Here is a 21,389-nt window from a genome sequence, read left to right on the forward strand (position 1 = left end):
TAAACAACAAGTTCGAAAGAAAGAATATCAGAAAAGCAGCAGTTCCTCTCTGACTAGAATACAAACTGAAATATGTGCACTTCATGTGGGAACAAAATTTCATCTTGTGTTGGAGCCCAGGGATTTCTGGTAAGCAGAGTCTACAACCAACCAATATCTTATAGCCCACTGAATTTGGAATATGGGTTCTGTGCATCTAGGGATAAAGATTTGATGAATATACTTTATTTCATTGGGATTTTTGTAAACAGTATTGCGACAATGATTTCAGGTATTGTTACTGTCTATAAATTAAACACCTTGCATTATTATGGCACAGCCATGTATTTTTGGCAGTCTGTTTACAGACTGGCGGCTATCTTGTTGCACTTTTAAATTTTTTTATATTGGATAAAGGAATCCTGTCATTTCCTACTAGGGATGGGTATCGTTTAGGTTTTATCTGATACCGGTGCCAAACCGGTACTTTTGAAACGGTGCCGGTGCTTAAACGGTGCTCGAACCGGTGCTTAAAGAATGGAGAACACAAAATTGGTCCAAAAACCTCTCATGTTCAGCTGTTTTTTTGTAAAAAGATAACAATGTTAGCCTTTTCTGCAGCTATAGGGCATATATGGTATCACTCTTGGCTGGAAGCAGTGCTTAAACAATGGAAAAAACACAAACTTTGTCCAAAAACCTCTCATGTTTAGCTGTTTTCCACTTTTTCTTTGGTCATTTTAGCCTTTTTGGCCAGGGTGAAGGGAGTATCTGCCATCAAACAAGAAGACAGCCGCATGTAGCTATGATGGTGTTTGCTAGTTCACCTTACATGCATTAATGTAATAACGTGGTTAGCCTAGTCAACGTTACACACGAACAACATTAAGCTACTCACGCAGAGAAGAACGGCTGCTGCTGCTGCCATCATCATCCTCATCATTTCTGCTACACTGGCAGGGCTAGGGGCCAGGACTCTACTCTTCAGCTTTTTGGGGGACGTTGCTAACTCCGGTCCGATAACAGGCACCACACCTGCAGTAGATGCGCTCGGTGTGAGGTCTCGCAGCAAGCTATCAAATACGGCGCATTTTTCGGCTTTTAAAAAAAACGCTAAGCGTCGCCAGGTGTTTCATCGGATTTCAGGCGTTACCTCCTTTCCACAGTATCAGCTTAAAGCACTTGTTGCAGGCTGCTGAGTTTGCATCTTTTGCTGTGAAGTACAGCAAGACTTTTGACCGCTCCGCCTTGGGCGTTTTTAATCTGTAGCTCTGCTCTAAAAGAACGTACGTACCTGGACCCGCCTACTATCCCCGGAAACGTAAAATGATTGGCTAGAATTCAAAGTGTATTACGTCTCAGGAAAAAAAAGCACCGAAATAAAGCACCGAAATGTGCGCTGCTTTTCGGTCTGGTTACTACCGTTTATGTCAGAACCAGTGCCATCATGGCACCGGATACCGGTACCCATCCCTATTTCCTACACAACCCAGCATTAATGAGAGAAATCGCTAATAAAAGCCACTTGCTTGTAATCAGTGGCAAACTACTGTGTAAAGGTTGAGTGTGCGTGTCGATGCGTCAGCATTTTTGCTTGTACAGAATCAAAGATGTTTTAAAATGTCCATCAACTTCAGGAGATTGTGACACTTTCTTTTTTTACATCAATAACCAAAACAGCTCAAGATCAAGGTTTTCTAAGGAAATCAGAGCAAGTTTGTTGAGGTGATGATTTGAAGATCCCCAATCAGAAGCTTTCCTAGGGACTGCTAACTGAGCAGCATCTTAACTGTGCATGTCAATGCATCACTTACCTACTGTAACCTACTGTCATTATTTAGCTCATGTGTGACAGAGCTGGAATCCTATTGCCATAACCGTCTGTCCTCTCTCTTTTATAGTTTCTTCTTTGTCCTCTTCGTTTTTCTCTCTGTTTCTCTCTTTCTACTTTTTTGCAGGTATTTCTAGCTCAGAAACAGCATTTTTCTCATATCCATTTACCAGCCCCAACAACCAGAGAGTTTAATTTTATATTGGTTGCAGTTCATTGTCTTTTTCTGCTCTTCTCTCTCCTTCCCATTACTCCCTAACTGGCAGCAGATGGCTGTCCCATCTTGAGCCTACTTCTGATGGAGATTTCTCCCTGTTAAAAGGTCGCCAAGTGCTAGCTCAGAGAGGATCACTGGGAGTTTCTGTCTACTGAAAGTGTGTATGCATGAAGTATGCATTATAGGGTTATAGATAACAGGCTTTAAACAACACTATCATGCACTTGAAATATAAATGTTACATTTCTGGCTACTGGTAACTAATCAAGCAGGTGTTAGCCATAGTAATGAGATGGCTTGTGAATGATATAGTGTGAGCTGCAGTTAGCTGGAAAAATTATTTATTTAGAAAATGATTCACCACTTTACAGTCTATTTTTTTGAACATCATAATGAAACAAAATGTTTTCTTTCTGAATAAAAATATTTGTTAAATCTTGTCTTGAAAGTCTCAACATATAATAATCTGTCTGCCAAAAATGTCATTTTTGCAGTGTGGTCACCTTCAAAAATTTATATTAATAACGGCAGCAGATTACATCTGCAGATGCCAATTTGCAAAATTGGGACGTTTTACAGCAATTTAAAGACATTGTTGGTAATATGTGTTGGTGAGTCATTACAACTGCTCCTCTTGCAAACTCTAAATTTCACTTTTTATTTCAGAAACGATTAATAATTCAACCCTATGTAATGAAAACATTAGAGCTTGTCCGTATCAAGTCCACGCAGACTTCTTGTGGGTACCTAGGAACCACTTGCACCTTCAGTAGGACAACCTTTCAGCTTAAACACATGTCTCACAAATGCGAAATGGAAGCCAAGACACACAACACCTGGGTCAAATCTTAGCGCTACAACTTGATATCCAGGTCACTGCTTCTACTTCAACTAACCTTGACATGACATGTCACAGAACACACCTTGCCATTACCAGGTTGCCAAGTTCCCAGAAACAACAGTATTGCTACCAACTGAACCAAATAGAGGGTTTTAGTGTCAGTTGTAACAGGTCGGTACAATGGAACTAACCTTATTCTGCCTCTCACATCCTATTATTCCATGAAAGTATGGCACTGCTCTGCCACTCCTCCTTCTGGTCATGACTACTGTGTCATTCAAGTGGTGGAGAGAGCAGTGAGTGGTTTGCTGGCTCAATTCAAAAATGTGTATTAAGACATTTAACTGTCTAACTGAACGGGCTAACAAGTGAAGGGTACTTGCACTATACCACTGTGGTGGATACCAACATACTAAATTGCTAAATCCAAACTATAATTTTATTTCATTTTGTCTTATGACTCAAATCACTTGATCCACTATTGTGAACTTGATGTAATTTGAGCATTTGTTACCATCACAAACGATTTGTTTGAGTGGAATGAGCTCTCAAATGCCTTTATTGTTGATCTGCTGTGTCAACAGTATAATGTCTTCATTAAATCAATGACAAGTGAAAGGCATCATTGGTATACAGTGCACCTCAGGAGAGGTTAACTTGTTTTGTATGTAATCCCTTGAAAACAATATCGATTCTGAGGCATAATTCAAGTGTTAGTAAGTGCTAGTACCACTGTGTGTTGTTTTTTGTGTGTGATTCAGAAAGCAGAGGAGGAGGTGTAGTCCCTCCCCTCCCAATAGACAAAACAACAACTGTTCGCCAACTGTGCAGAAAGGGATGAGCAGCACTCCTTTTCGTGCTAATGAGCAGAGCAGAGTGACAGATTAAATTGTGCACAGACCCACCCCAGAGTGGAACTATTTTTACTTTTCTCAAATGTCACCAGGTACTAATGCTGTACAAACATTTTGACTTCAAAAGAACACATCTTGATTTTTACTCAAACACTGCTGCAATAAAAAAAAATGAAAGAAATAAAATCTATTAACTTAAAAAAAAAAAGTGAGCCAAAAATACATGAAACTATTTCTGAACAGATACTGAAGCCAAAGCTGCTTGTAGTGAGACATTTGAATACAAGTTTTACAGCACTCTTGGACAAAAAGTGTGTGCCGTTTCTTCAGACTTAGTGAACATTTAATTGTCTTCCTTGCATAAAAGAATAGAAGGTATTTTTTCGAGGATTTCTGACAGCTTTGCCTGACTATCAAAAGTGGAAAATGACAGGATAATTGGGTAACGAAAAAGTAGAAAAAGACAAGCAATAACTGTATCAGGCTATTGACTCTCTAAAACAATACACTACACCCATACTCATTGCTTTAACTTTGGGTTAATAACTTTACCTGATAATACTAAATTTTGGTGGTAAATCAGTTCATTTACAACCTGAATCACACATTCTTGGCTTGATTTTTAAATCTTTGCTGTAAAAAAGAAACAAATGCACAGTAAATAGAAAAAAACAATGTAATTTACAGCATAATTATTGTATACAATTGGAAATATGGCATGAAAGCAAATCAGCCTCTTCAACCTCTTCATTGAAATTCTCTCTGACTGAGAAGGTCATGCTGACTATTAAAAGAGATGATGCTTTAAAGAAGCTGGCCTGGAGAGAAATCTTTATGATATACACCCTCAACACCAAGGGAATAAATAGAACCGATGATTATTTCAATATTAAATGCCTTTTGATTTATGTGACAGTTGATAATTTGGGGGTTTGTCTTGAAGTAAACAGGAACCTGATAATGACTTTGTAGTCATATAGTACAGCTTTTCTAATGGATAAAAGATGGCCAGTGGCTTTGGTATATGAGGTTTTATGCATGTATGATGGATAATGTACTAGCTCCGTCCTTGTGTACTTAATTCATTTTGTGTACCTCACACACTTTAATGAAGTCTTTGTGTTGAAATATCTACGTGTACTTCCACTGAAATGTGACCCAACAGACAAGTCAAACTCACTCTACTGTTTTTGTTTTTTGTTCAACAAAGAAATATCAGGTATAATATATGCTTCGGCCGGCAAAATCCAATCACCACCTCCTCGCGGTGTCGGCTGGAAACAAGATCCTCTGGAACTTGGCTAACGGCAGGCGGTGCGACACGTCGGTTAAAGTATAAAGTTTGTTGCATCTTATAAACTTCTACCAAAAGAAGCCAGCTCATCTACGATTTGGAACAATCAACACTGGAACCTTGTTACCTCGGACTGTGAAACTCTACCAGACGCCAGACTCCGTGTCAACACAGCGTGGAGGAAGTGGCATCAGGTGAGTGGAGTCTTATGTTACAAGAGAATGCCAATCTATCTTAAGGCGAAAGTCTATAAATCAATTGTCCACCCAGTGGTACTCTACGGGTCAGAGTGCTGGCCAGCGACGACCAAACACGAACAAGCTCTTCACACCATGGAGATGAAGATGCTGAGGTGGCCTCTGGGTCTCACACGACTTGACCGAGCGAGGAACGAAGATGTCAGGAAACAATGGGGAGTGACACCAATCACAGACAAGATGCGGGAGGCGAGGCTCCGATGGTACGCCCATGTTGTCCGTAGCGATAAAAATTCCATCGCAAAGACAGCCCAGCAATTAGATCTGGTTGGAAACAGGCCACAAGGAAGACCAAAAAAGCACTGGATGGACCGAATCAAGGATGATATGAAGGCTGTGAATGTTACACCAGAAGACGCCCTTGATAGGAAGAAGTGGAGGAAGGCATGCAAGATTGCGGACCCTGCGTCACGGGATATAAACTGCTAGGAAGAAGAAGAATATATGCTTCACAAAAAAAACAATTACTCCTCTTCCTCTCATCTCAACTGCCATTGATTCATTAATGGCACCAACATAGACTAGGAGAAGTGTGGTTTTATGTTTTGAGAGGCAATAGAGTGCAATATAGTGCCTTATGTGCTGTACACGGAGACTAGATTCGAAATGGCCTTTTGGGAGAAGGTGCATTTACTACAGCAGATCTTTTTGTGCGGACAGTGGCCAGTTTAATTTAAGATGAAATTGAACAAAAAGCTCAGAGAGATCCCCTTTTTCACCACCAACTGAGTAGCTCCAGGCTAGAAATCAAAATATGACAGATAATAGTCATGACCATCTGCTTTCGAGGTTGGGGAAAAGACTTGCTCATGTTTAATGTTCCTAATTGGTCTAGGAGGGGCTGTTACAGAAAGAAAATAAAAAAAAAAGGACTAAATGATAATATATTCAAATTTTAGTATGTGTATGTTATCTGGTGAGGACAGCTTGGGAATGGAAATAAATGTTCTTCCTTCATGTTGCCCCTTCAAGGGACTGGTTTCGGCATAGGGAGAGTAGTGAGAAAGGGAGCATACTTGGCAAATCAGTCCCTTACCCATCACTTTAACGAAGTAGGCATCGGCTTCGAAATTGTTCTTCAAAGCGTGAATTCTCAAGTCCTGTTTGCCCTCTGCCTTGCTCTGAACCAGCATGTCTAAAATACCCTGCAAATGAAGACAGACATAGATAAGGGACAATGAGAGCATGGCATGGTGCTTCTTCTGATGTACATTTTTATCCCTCTGACACACTGGATGTCTCATCCAGAATTATCGCATCATCTCTTTTCCGCCGTCTTTCTCCTTTCCTCACTAAGTCTCTCTTTCTCTCGGTCTCATTTATAAATTCTCTCTCAGGGGCGAGTGAGAGAGCCAAGCACTGAAAGCGGGAGAGTTGAATTTAATAGACAGGCCACATTAGCAGTAGTAATTAATTCTGATAAGACAAGAACATACAGTAGATCGCAATACAGCTTCTGTACTATATGTAGTCTCTCATTAAGAGATTGGGGGTGAGTGCTGGAATCAAAGTCTATGACACAGACAAAGCAGGATTTTGACAAAGGTAGTGTGTAAGAGAGTGTGTAGATGTTTTCTAGCAAGGCCCATTTGCAGCATTAATTAAATGCTTAATATCACAGAGCAACACACTTAACACACTTAATGAGAGCAAAACCTAACAAATCATTTCCCAACGTTTGGGAAAATTAAAGTATAGCTCATCTTGTTTTATCTACTCTTCCTCTATAGTGGGGTATTGCCAGGTCCTGCATCTATTGCACCCACTCCCACAATGAATCAAATTCCAAAATAAAAATGCACAAAGTGAAGAATAACACTGCAACACTGAGGGAGACCAAAAAAACAAAAACCCACAGAGCACTCATGCGCACGCGCACACACACACACACACACACACACACACACACACACACACACACACACACACAAATAAATACAGTAGCCCAGGAAAAAAAGGGAAAAAAAAGCACACTCATGCACACGCTACTCCGTGTGCTTATAAATATTTTAATAACAACAATGAAGCACTGAACCAAATACTCATATTCTCAGTCTAAATCAGGAGTTATTGCTTCAGAATATAAAAGAAAACCCATTAATGTAAACAATTCTGTTAATGCGTGTGTCAAAAAAGCTTTACACATAATCCACTTTTCTGCATTAGAGATATCCTAGTTTGCGCACTCTCTGATATGCATTCCTCTGCTCCATTTGGCAATGATTTCTTTACGTAGGAATTTTCACAAAATGATTTCAGGTTATTGGTATATCTAACAAAATAAGACAAAAGTGCGAAAGACTGTGAGCTGTGATCTGACTAGTTAATGCTTTGACTCCAACAATCTAACAGAGAATGGTAGGTCTAACTAATCTAATGTTGACATTTATTCACTTGACGTCAGCTCTTAAACTAGGACAGTGTCAAAGAGGTGATGAGTGTGGCTGCTTTTTGCTAAAAAAGATCAGCCTAACTTGTCTGATATTCTCAGAGTTTGCATGTAAGAGTTCAGGTAAGCTTAACTTGTCAGGAGCATTGGATCTACTTACACAAAGGTGGATGATGCTTCCCTTATCAAAAATGCAAATCTAATAATGCAGTGGGAGTTGTTATAGTTGTTATTATAATCAAATTTTCAAAAGTACAAATATTGCCAGCTGCATACAAGGCTCCCGTGAGTCTCCTAATGTATAAATAACAACAAAATAAAATCACAAGGTTAAATTATTAAATATGCTGCACATGGCTTTTTATGTATATTTAAAATAGGCTACATTTAAAAGAAAATCAACTGGCTAAAGAACTGTAGTTCCACTAGACCAAGATTATCTTTGGCTATGGAAATGTAGTCAAAACACAAAAAAATTATTAATAATAGTATCCATAGAAATTCGTTTTTAAAAAGGCGTAAGAAATGGTACAGAGAATGATTTATGAGATACTACTGGACAGAACTGAAAATCAACACAAAATTTAACTACTCACGTCCTCATAGATGTCAAAGAAAGTTGCCCTGACGGCATTTTTAATGGCTCCTAAATCTGACTGGTCCCAGTGGATGTGGAACATTCGTCCAACACTGTGGCAAGTTTCGCTGTTACAGGGCACGTTCTCCAATAGGAAGGCCTGCTGGCCACTGGGGGGCAAAGAGAGAGAAGGGGAAAAAAACATTGTAAGTGCATGTTACCATTTACATTTAGACAGTGACAGAGAACCCTGGTGATGTCAAATGTAAGTAATGTTCATGTCATCAGCTGATCAGTACTTTGCTTGTGTGGAGTTTATTATCTGGCAACAATAACACCACGATGAGTCTTAGCTGGAGGTTTGATGCTTAGAATAATTTGGAGCTACAGGCTTTTACAACCACGTGACATTTGTTACAAGTAAACGAAAACAGATTTCAACTAGAAAATAAACCAGTCTTTAAAATAAACTTCACAGTTTTGACTTGATGCATTTACAACATATTCATATAATGTGGCTCCAAAAAAGCCATGCCTTCACTCAAATAAGAAAGAAGAGATGTTTTTTTGCTGTCCTGAATCTGTACATTTGTACATTAATTTGTCGATTCCTGCACTTGGAATTGACAAATTAAAATGCTACAACATATTAATTTAGGGTTGATTTTCTCTTTTTAAGATGATGAGAGCTGCCTTAGGCTGGTGCCCTGAGGAAATTTTGTGCTTTTTAAAAAAACTTTAATAATTTTCTGCATGACTGGATATAGTCCAAACCTTACATTGCACTGTGTCATAGTGTATATATTGAAGGGTGACAAATTATAGGAAAAATGATGAGCCCTTAACTAACATTGGAAACGATTCAGCTGTTTTGTAAGCTTTGAGTTAATTTTTATTATAGTGCAAGGTCATCGAATGCATTATATTATAATTTGGTCCCTAAGATTTGGGACATAAAAGTTTTGGGGGGAGGTTCAAATTTTTCCTCTGTAAACCACCAGAGTGGAGTTTGAGTCAAATAACTAAGATGTGACCGAAATTACTTTCCAGTTAACTCTGCTGCTTTTTCTGCATCTAAAGGAAATATTGTAGTTTCAAGGTTTTTACTGTATGAGTAGTCTATCAAATTAAGTAATCTACGTGTATTCGTTGATGAGTGCCTACCTTTTATGAAACCAGTTTGGTCAGGATGAATTAAGAGGGGGGTTATTTTCTCTAGTCTCTTTGAGAGAGCTTTGCAAATTATTTTAAGGTCTACATTTATAAGGGATATTGGACGATAGCTTGAGGGATATACAGGGTCTTTGCCTGGTTTTAGCAGGAGATTAATGTTTGCAGAATTCATATTTGATGGAAGTCTGCCCTTTTCTTCCAACAACGTTCTGTAAAAAACTGGTGCTAGAATCGATCAGAATTCTTTGTAGAATTCTGCAGGACCCGTCTGGACCTGAAGCCTTATTATTGGGCATGCTTATCAGGGCTTCCTGGAGTTCACCTGATGTCAGTGGCGAATCCAGTGCCATTGCTTGAGTGTCTAATAATTTTGGAAGAGTTATGTTGTCTAAAAACTGATCAATTTCCTTTTTAGATGGGTTTATTTGTGGTGAATACAATCTTTTATAGAAATCCCTGAAAATGTTGTTTATTTGTTTCGGGTCATATACTGTGTTCCCAGATAAATCTTGAACAGCACATATAGTTGTTTTTTCTTTATTTATTTTTAGCTGGTTTGCTAGAAATTGACCGGATTTATTACCATGTTCATAATTTTGTAAGCGTAGTCTTTGTACTAAGAATTTTTTTATTTTTTTTAATCAATTATCTCACTTAATTCTACTTTTGTTTTGCGTATTTTGTTCAATGTTTCCTGATCTTGGTGGGACGCGTAGGCTTCTTCTAGTGATTTAATGTTTTTTTCTAATTCCTGAATATTTTTGTTTTCTTTTTTCTTTTTATGTGATGAGAAAGAAATTATTTTACTTCTCATCACAGCTTTCCCTGCTTCCCATAGAACAGATGCTGAAGTTCCGGGAGTGTCATTAAAGTCTAAATATGAAGTCCACTGTTTTTTAAAATATTTAATAAAGTCTTCATCTTTAAGCAGTGATGTATTAAATCTCCAGTTTTTACTTGGCATAGTATTATTCTTGTGCATTAGTGTTAAAGATACAGGAGCATGATCGCTGACAGCTATAGGGTGAGTCTCAGTGTCTGAAATGCCATTTTTATTATAGTGCAAGGTCATCGAATGCATTATACTATAATTTGGTCCCTAAGATTTGGGACATGAAAGTTTTGGGGGGAGGTTTAAATTTTTCCTCTGTAAACCACCAGAGTGGAGTTTGAGTCAAATAACTAAGATGTGATAGAAATTACTTTAATTAAAGTATAACATTAACTGTTTAGGAAATATAGCCATTTTTAATAATACCCAATCCTCAGTATAAAATACTTATGGACTCAGCTGTAACCTCAACTTTGATCTCTTTTATCCCATGATAAAACATTTCTACCCTGATGAGCCCCTATCTGTACAGAAAAAATGGGTCAGTGAACTGTTTCAGGAGTATGAACATGATGTGAATCTGACACTATGGCTTTTAAAGTGGCAGAATATTAACTAAAATGAACACAGATGGAAAATTCTAGACAGATATGTCACAAAGTACCCTCCACCATCATCATCTTCATACCAAAGGAGAATATCTTTTGGAAGAATGGTCCCCCATTCCTTCATTGAGTTACAAAGATGAGTTGAGGTCTAAATACTGAAGCTTACTGTGGTATTTCCTGCACCTTATATTTGGCATTTCTTTTAAATGCAAGCAAATAAGTATACTTGATCATATACTTGAGCTGAGGCAAAACCCAACCCCTTTCCTCTATTTTCCCTCCATCTCTGTACTTGCACTTTTTCTGCGCAGTCTTTGTCACATCTTAATTCACTGGCGAGATAAATTCAATCTTTATCACTAGAGATAGCTATCTGTACCTGTTCTTAGATCTCCGTGGGATTGCTGAGCTTTAAAAAAAAAAAAAAAGAAAAGCTGCTGGTTTGAAAATAGAATAATTGTGAAAGCCCTCAGTCAATCAGGATTGTAAACACCCATCCCCCACCATCACCACTACCCACAAAGCTAGTACAAGCCTCTGGGGACTAGAAGATAGACCACAAGCGAGGACATCTTTCATCAAGGATATTTTAGAAAGACTGTGTGATCTTTTCAGCAGAAGGAAAACATTCTAGCCTCCTGCTTCCAGAAAATGGTGAACAGAAAAGATAAAATACTGTAATGTATAGAGTGTGTTGCTTAATAAAACCATGATTGATGGAGACATGTCAATACGATTATCTTATCCTCCTTGAAATTGTGTTTGACTTTGCTTAGCATGCGATCTTGTAGAGAATATAAAAAGGGGGCACATCATATGGAGTCAAGAGAAGTACCACACTACGACACGATGCACCAACACAAGTTACTATTGTGTCACCCACAAAGGGAGGAAGACACGGCAACAAAAGAATCATTGTAAAGTTTATGCTCTATTTAAAGTATCAGCTGTGTGCGGTTGTTACATTATGGCACCATAGTATATTATAGTTGCTATACATATCTGATAAATGGTGATGTTACACAACAGCAAGCTTCAGAAAGTGGAAACCTACTGGTCAAATTGGTACTTGAAATATGCTTGTAAGCCTCTCCACTGCTGTTAGCTGTGTGATAGGAAAAAATGGAGCTTGTGGAACCAGGAGTAAGAGAAAGCAGATGAACAACTTTGGTAATATTGTATTTTATCCCTGTAGTCCTTTTCATAAAGCATCTAATTGAAATTTTGATTGTGTTTTTTGTGAAAAGCAACAAACTCCTGTAATCAGCAGCAAACAGTTCAGAGTTTTGCTAAACTGGATCGTCTGACATAAGACGTCATGCTTACTAACTTCCAAACACAGAGGTGGAGAAGCTTGTTTTGCAGCTACAGAGCTTGGAAACCTTAATTGTCATGTAAAATGTTGACATATATTTGGATGGAATAAACACGTGCAATGCAATGAGCAGGTTGCCTCTGCAATATTCGGATTAACTGAAAGTAATAAATGTGCATTTAGCTGTTAATTCCTAGATTCAATAAGGACAAGAATCTATATATAAAACACTTCAAAGAGCAGGGAAGAGCAGGAATTTAATTAATTCCTATAGCAGGGACGTAACGCTTCAGGCTCAGTGTCAGCTGAGATGGTGTGCTGCTGTTTCAGAATAGCTATATCTCTGTGTGGGGTGAGTGGGGTTGAAGGGTGGGGCTGCGGGAACCTCTGTAGGATTAACTGACTTTGGCTGTAATTACAGCTGGAGGTTTGTTTAAGGTCATTCTGTGTAACCCATGCGTACTGACACTGAACTAGTCCTCCCCTCCTCATTAGGCTTAACGCAAACAACACTGTATCCAGAATATGATCGGCTCTCATTAGGACCTGCAACTGCAGCACCTACTGGACAAGACCCAGTGTAAATGGTGAGCACTGATTGGCTCACCAGCAGATAATCATGCCTGTAGCCAGGTACATTTGTTGACATTCAGGGAGAGTATCTCTGATTGTGCATGTGTGTGTTTGAGTGTCTGTAAAAAGAAAGTAACGTTATCAAAGTTTCAAGCTGAACTTTAGAAGGTATATGATTGTTATTCGCCAATATGTGTGTGTCCTTTCTGAGATTTTCGTACTTCAAAAGAACCTCTTTTCCAGCACTGCAGGGGTGGTTATGGTAGGGATGAACTCAAGGTCATAATGAGTTCAGACTCAGACTTACACACAGGTACATGTGCTCTCAATATATACACACATACACACACAAACATACACAACTTTGTTCTCGGCATCGGTTTTATGTTTGTAGCAGCAGGTAGAGGTGCAAACCTGATATCTATTCATATTATACACATGCACTCGTGCAGATGACTACTTTGAACCCACAATTTCGAATGCTGGTGTTAATTTTGATTTGAGCATCACAAATTTCTTTTTGTGTAATATAGTATTATGATTCAATATGTATTCCTTGTTTGTTGTGTTTTTTTGTTAGTAAACATCTACTTCATGTCCTCTATGATGTCTTTCCTGTCCACATTTCTTTTAAAACAATGTTAAGACATGCCACTCTTAAGTATTTAGCATACCAAGTCAGATACATGGCGACACAATGTGTTTTATATGGCAGCCAACTCCATGGCAGTGTAACACAGTATTTCATTTAATCAATGTAATGTAAATGTTTTGGTGCGTTCCATTTGAAGTTGGAAAACCTTTTCAACTGTAACGCCTTGTTAAGTTGGACTGGTGAGCACCCTCACCAACTCCAACTTCACCTTCAAAGATAGTGGCAGTGCATGTAAACTTTAGTGACTGGTTGTGACAGGCTAAATAACCCAATCACTTTAAGCATATTTGCACTGCACAAGACACTAAATAATGTGGACTGTGCAACACTGGACATTATATTCCTCATTTCCAGTTAATACTTGTACAGCTGCTGTTATTGTGTATATATATATTTATATTTCTTCATACATTCTTATATATTTCTATACTGTGTATTGTGTATTTTGTTGTACAGTTATTTTATTTTCAACCTTAATTTATATATTTTATCTTATTCTTTCCCAGTTAAATTTACCCTTCATTCTAATTTGGGTTGTACAGTTATCGCATTTTTAACTTAATTTTTATATTTTATTTTATTCCTTCCTAATTAAATTTACCCTTTTTAATTTTCATATTTATTTCCTATCTTATTCATAGCCTTTTCTTTTTTTCTTTAGGTCACGAGCAGTTGTCTAAGCATTTCACTGCACATCGTACTGTGTATGACTGTGTATGTGACAAATAAAATTTGAATTTGAAATTTGAATACAGGGACCAGGTTCTATCCATTTGCAAAAGAACAAGCACATTGTTGTACTGTAGCTATACTCTGTGACTGGTGTTGTTTAAAGTACTGCCACAATTGTTCTATGCTGGATTTATTCAACTAAAAAAAAGTAAAAAGGATTTGCAGGAGTCTTGTGTATCTGTAATCTGTATCTCACATATTCTCAAAGTAAAGCTGAATTTGTCTCCACCACTAAAAGGATTCTTCTGTTAGAGCCCAGCTCAAGAGATCACAGTGAAAATGGTGTGTGCTGTCCATGGTCCTGAAGTTACACCAGTTTGATTTGATATTTTACAGTGTATTTGAATGCAATACAACTTTATTAAAGAAAGACTGTTTTAATTAAATGCATTGATCATAACAAAAAATAGCACCTTCAAACCATCAATACTATTCAAAAAATTTAAATGAAAAAAGGGACTTTCGATGTCTAATGTCCAAGAGGTAATTATTTTAAGGATAGGGTCCAAAATCAACACTTTCTTCCTTCATTATTTCTGTTTTTCAGCCATTTAGCATTGATTTTGCTTTTTCAACCCCACTACACAGGCTGTTAAATTCTTGCCACATTAGCTGAAAAGAACACAACAACAAAATATCGAAGAGTAGTAACAGGTTTTTCTGTGATGTTCCTGTGAGGTTAAAATATATAGTTTTACTGAAATGAGATTAGTTTTAATGGGGTTACTCAATCCCAGCAGAGAAATGTCCATTCTTCTTATTTCATGGCATCAAATTCTTCTGCAGAATATTATGCACCAATGAGTGAAGTCAGTTATTATTATTATTATTATTATTATTATTTTTTAGCTTTTCTTTAACCAGGAAGTGAATACAAACCACACCCATCCTGCTAGTTAACAACTGAGTCATCATGCTGTTTAATTTGTAATGATGTCATATTGATCACAGCTTCTTCATCCTATATTGGTAATAAAACGTTTAAATAAAAAACGTTTTAAACAAAAACATGACATTAAATGCATGACAAGACTTATTTTATAAATACCCTATTTGCATATTGTAAGGTCTTTACCTTATGATATAAAACATTTGAGTCACCTGTTGCTGTGATTTGGCGCTTTAGAAATAAAACTGAAGTCAAAAAATTTCAATTGAATTGAATATTGAGCCTGTACCGACACTAATATGTGTGTGTATCTGAGGTAGTGTGCTTGAGGGATTCCATTATTGTATGAACCCAGTGTCAGCTCTGTTTTCTTGTGTGTGTATGTGCTTGTGGGGAGTCTTATACTATTTCAGGCTCTATCCACCTTCTCTCTAATTGGCCTCCAGAGGGGTGGTGAGTTGGCAGGAGGCTGACCAACTGATCACACCAATGACCCTTCTCTCCCTCAACCTCAAAAGCTCAGAGGCACCACTGCTACCTATCCACCTTTGTCCCTTTCCTCTGTCCATCCACTCATTCTTCCATCTACTCAATTCCCTAAAGCTGAATGACTAAGCTAACCTGGCCAACTTCTTCTTCATATCTCTCTTTTTTTTCTTTTCTGTTCATTTCATTTCATCTTATCGGCCCTTCTGCTTCTCCCTCCACCTCAGTCCAACCAATCATACGCTTTTGTTCCACATTTCTGCCTTTCATAACTCCAAGGACTAACACATGGCTACAAGACATTTTAACAGTATGTGTGGGTGCATTTCAAATTTCTCTTTTTGTTTTGATAATAGCGACATTACAGTGCCAAGGAAAGACTCCCTTCTTCTTTCTTTGGTGAAATGACCTACTGTCCCTTTATTAATTCTCTCCTTTATGTAGCTCAAAAACTTTCTATCTCTTGATGAAAATGCTTGTGAGGGTGAGGTTAGTATGATTTACCTAACAATTTATTTCATTATAACTGTAAAAAACGAAACACACAAAAAAAAACAAAAGATTAAAAAAACCTTTAAAATAATAAGGAAATAGAAAATTTGGATAGACAATTTAATTTCCATATTTTAGGTCAGTATCAGGCTACGTCCACACGTACACGGGTAATTTTGAAAACGGAGATTTTCCGTTTTCTTTTTAAAAAATAATCCCGTCCACACGTAAACGCAGAAATGAAGGAAAACGCTGCTAGGAACATGCCAAAGCAACAGGTGGCGATATATTCCTAACCGTGCAGAAATGTTGGCCAATCAGAAGTCTAGAAGCCTCGGTGGGAAAAAGTAAACAAAGCTGGGGCATAGAAGCAGAACCGAGTCGTATGTGTGGAGGGACAGTAACTGTGTGTGTATATGTAAGCATTTAAACACTGCAGAGAGTATAATTAACAGTAACAGTATTGTAGAAATTCATTTCACCGAAACAATAACGTGGCACACAGTGTGACGTCAACAAATGCGCACACCTTTGACGCTGAGTTTTCTCCGTTTTTCTTGTCCACACCTAAATGCAAAAACAGTTTTCAAAAATATCCACCCTGGCCGAAGTTTTTAAAAATCTCCGTTTTCAGTGACCAAAAACGCAGTTTACGTGTGGACGAAAGGTGCAAACGCATAGAAAAATCTGCGTTTTCAAAAATACCCGGGTACGTGTGGACGTAGGCTCAGTCTAATGTCTAGTGATTATAAATCCACTCTCAAATGTGTTTTTACAACAGGGTAATTGTACCGTACAATTTTGCTGTATGCAGACAATCTCCCCCAGTACATTGCAGACTGTAACCATGTAGCTATATGTAGTCTCTCTTTCACAGTCTATCAACCCTAAAACATTTTGTGTTGTTTCATATTAGAACATAAACTAGCAAAATCATTTTTTGTGTGAAAAAACCTTACCATTTAATCTGCTTTCACACCATCTCAATCACTCGCTAATCAAACTGATCCAATCATAACAAATTCGTTGTTTATGCTACTTTTCACCCATATTAGAATACATGATTTCAGCAGCTGGTCTGTCTTTTAACCCATCATACATTCATCCTCCAAACTCACACCTTGCCTAACATGTTTTTGTGCCTAATCCAGAGCATGTTGTCTTTTTGAGTAGACCTGCTGCAGGTCAGAACGCCAGTCTACTAGCCAAAAATATAGATATTTATTATTGATGAAGAGTGAAGATAAATCAGTATACTGTTGAACTGTAAAACCTTCATAAAATCTAGACTTAGATTAGGATGGTTCTTTTAATCCTAAATATTATTTAACTACTTATGATCTGGTTTACCTATTTGCAATTAATTTTATTATTATTTTTTAAATCCTCTGTTTATGATTATGCATTCTGCTTTTGTGTGTCTGATTTCTATATAGTAAAATATATAATAAATTAATAAAGAAATCTTTCACAGACACGTTTTAATGAGAGCAAATAGTACTGGTACTAGTATAGTTCTCTGTAGCCTTTGAAAACAGTTATATAACACTATTAACCCACTCTGAAGGAGTGTTTTACAGTAGAAGGAAATAACCCTGTTGATGCAATTACTGTGGGAATCTCCAGTTGCAATGATTCAGATGTAGCAGTCCTCCAACTTATTGACCAGCTGACAATAAGAGAGACTGAAAGACTGACAGCAACAGGAAATAAAAAAACGAAAGACACGGACGAAAGGTGAACGAAGGGAACGAGTGGGCAGGTCCACGTAGACGAAGTGACAGTGAGAAAGCGATATGTTGTCACGGCCCCGAGGGGCTGTGATTTCTCATTCTGCTAGCCACTGTGGTGATGAACACAGGCAGTGACTCACAACGACACAATCAAAGTCAAAGTACATCCTTTGGTAGTGTCACTCCTCTACACGGTCCGCCTGCTGTCACTCACTCTTTCATCCTCACTGTCTGTGTCTGGCTGCATCTTTGTCCTCACACACTTTACAAAGTCAGCTTTCTTCTGAGTCTTGCCTTACTTGACTTTTTCTTCACAAGCTTATCAAATAACAACCACCAAATTGTCTTGTTCACTAATATGTCAAACAAGGTTTTCTTTACAAAAGAAAATCACAATCTGTGAAGCAAAATTCACGTATCCATTTCAGGGTTGCAGACGGGCTGGAGCTTACCCTAGCTGTGATAGATTGAGGGGAAAATTACACCCTGTCAGGTCAGAGAAGTTTGATAGCTAAAGTTAATTTTTGTAGAGATGGGTATCAAATGGGTGCCATAGTGTCACCATGGTCTAATCGACTTAATAAAACAAACTCGTGTATAAACTGAAATACTTTACCCAAATTACTGATAAACTTATGATACAATAATAGCAAATAAATATTATATGCAACCAATCACAGGACTTATTCAATAATTTTGTTTATTTAAAAAATTTGTAAAACTAGTGGCTTGTAAATCAGCTTTAGCTGTGACATCTATGACAGAGGGTAGAAATTATACTGGATAAAAATCTACTCGGTAACATCTTGATGCTTGCACTATAATAATAAAGTAATTTGGATTTACTGAGTTACTAGACTTCTGGTTTATTGTGCTTTTCACAAATCAGTTCAACCAAACTGATCACCTACATTTTTATGCCTTTGACTGTGTGCTAAGTACAGCCAAATAGAAATCGGATTACACGTGATCTTTACAGACAAATACTAAATGAAGAATAGACAAAAAAGTTTTTAAAAAAAGTGAAAAAAGTATACAGCAATAGATTTTACTCAACACTGTCCAATCAAATACTGGATTTTGAGGACAGTAAATGTGAAACATTATAACCTGGGAATAGCCTCATTTCTACTGTGTTGTTTTAACCGACAGAAAACAGCAATAACACCATTGTGCTGTGACAATATGTGGTAAGAAATACTAGAATGTGGTACAATGACGACTTTTGACACTAATCATCAAAATGACAAACACCCTCAGTCGTTACATTACTTAGCAATTTCCAAGAAAGCTGCCTAATTTACTTCATTTAGGGTGTCATTTGAGGTCAAACCAGCCTCCCGCCAACAAAGCAAAACTTAGCAAAGAAAATACTGTGCAGGACTAACAAGCCAAAAGTCTCATGCTACTACAGTTTCCATTCTGGTATTAACAACAAAAACCGAGAGACAAATGCAGCTACCCTGCTTCCAACATACAGAGTAAGATGGATTTTAAATGGCATTGCCTAGCAACAGCCTGCTAAGCTCTTGGCAGCTGCTTAGTCGTGGTGCATACTGATAGATAGAAACAGAGAGACTAACACACACATATATATACAGACAGCAACAGTAAAACTTAATGTGATGGAACTCATCAAGGCATCAACAAGGTGAAGAGCAGTGAGCTTTGTATAAGCAAAAGGATTCATTGCTGCTCTGCTTTATGTGAGTGGGCAAATGAATACGATGCTATACTGACTTGAACTTTAACTCTGAGTTTAACATATTTAATTAAAATTCAGCACGAACGCTAAAAATACATTATTTACAAGTAATTGCAATTCTTTACAGAGATATTAATTTAAAAAAAATATTAAGAATCTAATTTTTATTTGGCCATGATTAGTGATGCAATAAAGTACTCATAAAACTGTGCAAACATTGGTTTAAGTGTTGAGTGTGACTCTGACCAGTTTGCAGGTGCATGATGCCACATACAAGTAGAAAGTTTTTTCACATGAAGAAGAGAAAAACAAGCTGACAGCGAGCCAAGATAAACAAATGTCTGAGAGCTCGACTCATTATAATTAAAGTAACTGAAATGATGGCTTTGTAAAGGGAGAATCTTTCAACCAGCATTGTAAGTTTTTGTTTGAAAAAGTCATTCTGTCATTTTCAAAAACAATCATTTATCTCTGGCTGTTGGATATGCATTAGCTTGGCAATAGGAAATGCCAGACTCTGCATTAATCTACAGTTATCTAGACATAGGAAGCATATGCTAAAAAAACAAAATATGCAGGCTGAACCATTATTAACTGAATGAGAAAAGGCTTTGCTAGGGAAAAAAATAGCTAAAGGACAGTGAAGCATTTGACACTACGGACAGAGTAAGCACAGAAACGAGACAGAAGCAATTCCAATAACTTTACAGAGAGAAAGGTTTGTGTTAGACAGATGTGTGGTTAAAGCATTTCTACAGAAGCACAAAGAAATAAGCAAGATTGAGAGGCCTTAAAAAGAAAGGATGAAAGACTGACACGGCCATCAACAACTCACACAGGAGTAGTCAGAAGTGGTTTTAATGAAAGACTTGCACCCAAAGAGCCTTTTCTCTTTCTCAGTTTCTCTGTGCACAAAAACTCATGACATAGAAATGCACAGAAAAAAGAAGTGGGGTGTGAAAAATGGCAGCAGGTGCTTTGAACTGACAAGTCAAAATCTGAAACATCTGCCCTCACAGAAGACAGTTTATATGCTAAGGTGCCTACAAGACAGAGTGTCTGCAGGCGATGCTGAAGGATCAGACTCGTTTCTGGCAAGTTTGGGACTTTATTTCTGAAAAACTTTATTGAGGATTTTGTCAGAATGAAGAGACTCACAAATGTTCAGAAGAACATTTGGAAGTCATTTTCCACCAGGATGACGACCCCAAGCATAATGGTAATAGGAGCCATGTTCAACAAAAAGTGCTGTGGCCACAAGATATTGTGATAATATGAATCCAGGGAATAAATGTTAGGAATAAACTCTGTGTCAAGGACCCTGAAAAGTTGAAAAACTATGCAAGCGCACCTGGTATTGGTGGTGTTTTAAAAGCAATGAGTGATTCATCTTTGATTGATCTTTTTTCTGTTGAAGTGAACTGATAAAGAGAAACTAAACTAAAAGGCTGCGCAACAGACAAATTATCCCACTTAGCAACTACCGCTGTACTTAATATCTTGGCATGTAATTGAAGATAATTTAATCGGTGTAATCTACAAATGGCTAGCAGATTTTATTTGGAAACTGTCAGTTTAAAGTCCTTCACTCTGTTTTCAGCTCATCATTTTAAAAGCCCTGAATGTGAAGGATTCAGGCTGTGAAGCACCTCTTGCTGACAGCCTGTGAAGCTAAAGTTAGTTCAAGTAGCTTGAGTATAGAGTTGTCAACACTTTTACACTGGCTTTGTATATTTTGCAAGAACCTAGTATTAATATCAGAAGATGACATTTCCTTCTAATATAAAGAAAGACTTGCAATTCATTACATTTAGCTAGAGATGTTAAATTTTATAATGAAAACAGCCAATTTATCTGATTCTTCTCATGTAGAAACAAGATAATTATATTTCATAATTGTTGCTGAATCAAGAATGTACTTATAATTTGTTTATTTGTTTTTTCTTCTCTCATAAAA

General features: G+C 37.5%; 1 protein-coding gene across 1 annotated transcript in view; it reads right to left on the reverse strand.

Annotated features, from left to right (window-relative positions):
* Nucleotides 1-21,389, reverse strand: part of itfg1 (integrin alpha FG-GAP repeat containing 1) — a 178,287-nt gene that overhangs the window by 64,047 nt on the left and 92,851 nt on the right. Inside the window, exons 11-12 of the mRNA XM_085155842.1 lie at nucleotides 8,259-8,409; nucleotides 6,310-6,418 (exon numbers count right to left, since the gene is read on the reverse strand). Of these exons, the coding sequence (XP_085011968.1) occupies nucleotides 6,310-6,418; nucleotides 8,259-8,409 (260 nt within the window). The remainder of the gene's footprint in view (nucleotides 1-6,309; nucleotides 6,419-8,258; nucleotides 8,410-21,389) is intronic.

Source organism: Neolamprologus multifasciatus, chromosome 1 (assembly GCF_963576455.1).
Source record: "Neolamprologus multifasciatus chromosome 1, fNeoMul1.2, whole genome shotgun sequence".
Lineage (NCBI taxonomy): Eukaryota > Metazoa > Chordata > Actinopteri > Cichliformes > Cichlidae > Neolamprologus > Neolamprologus multifasciatus.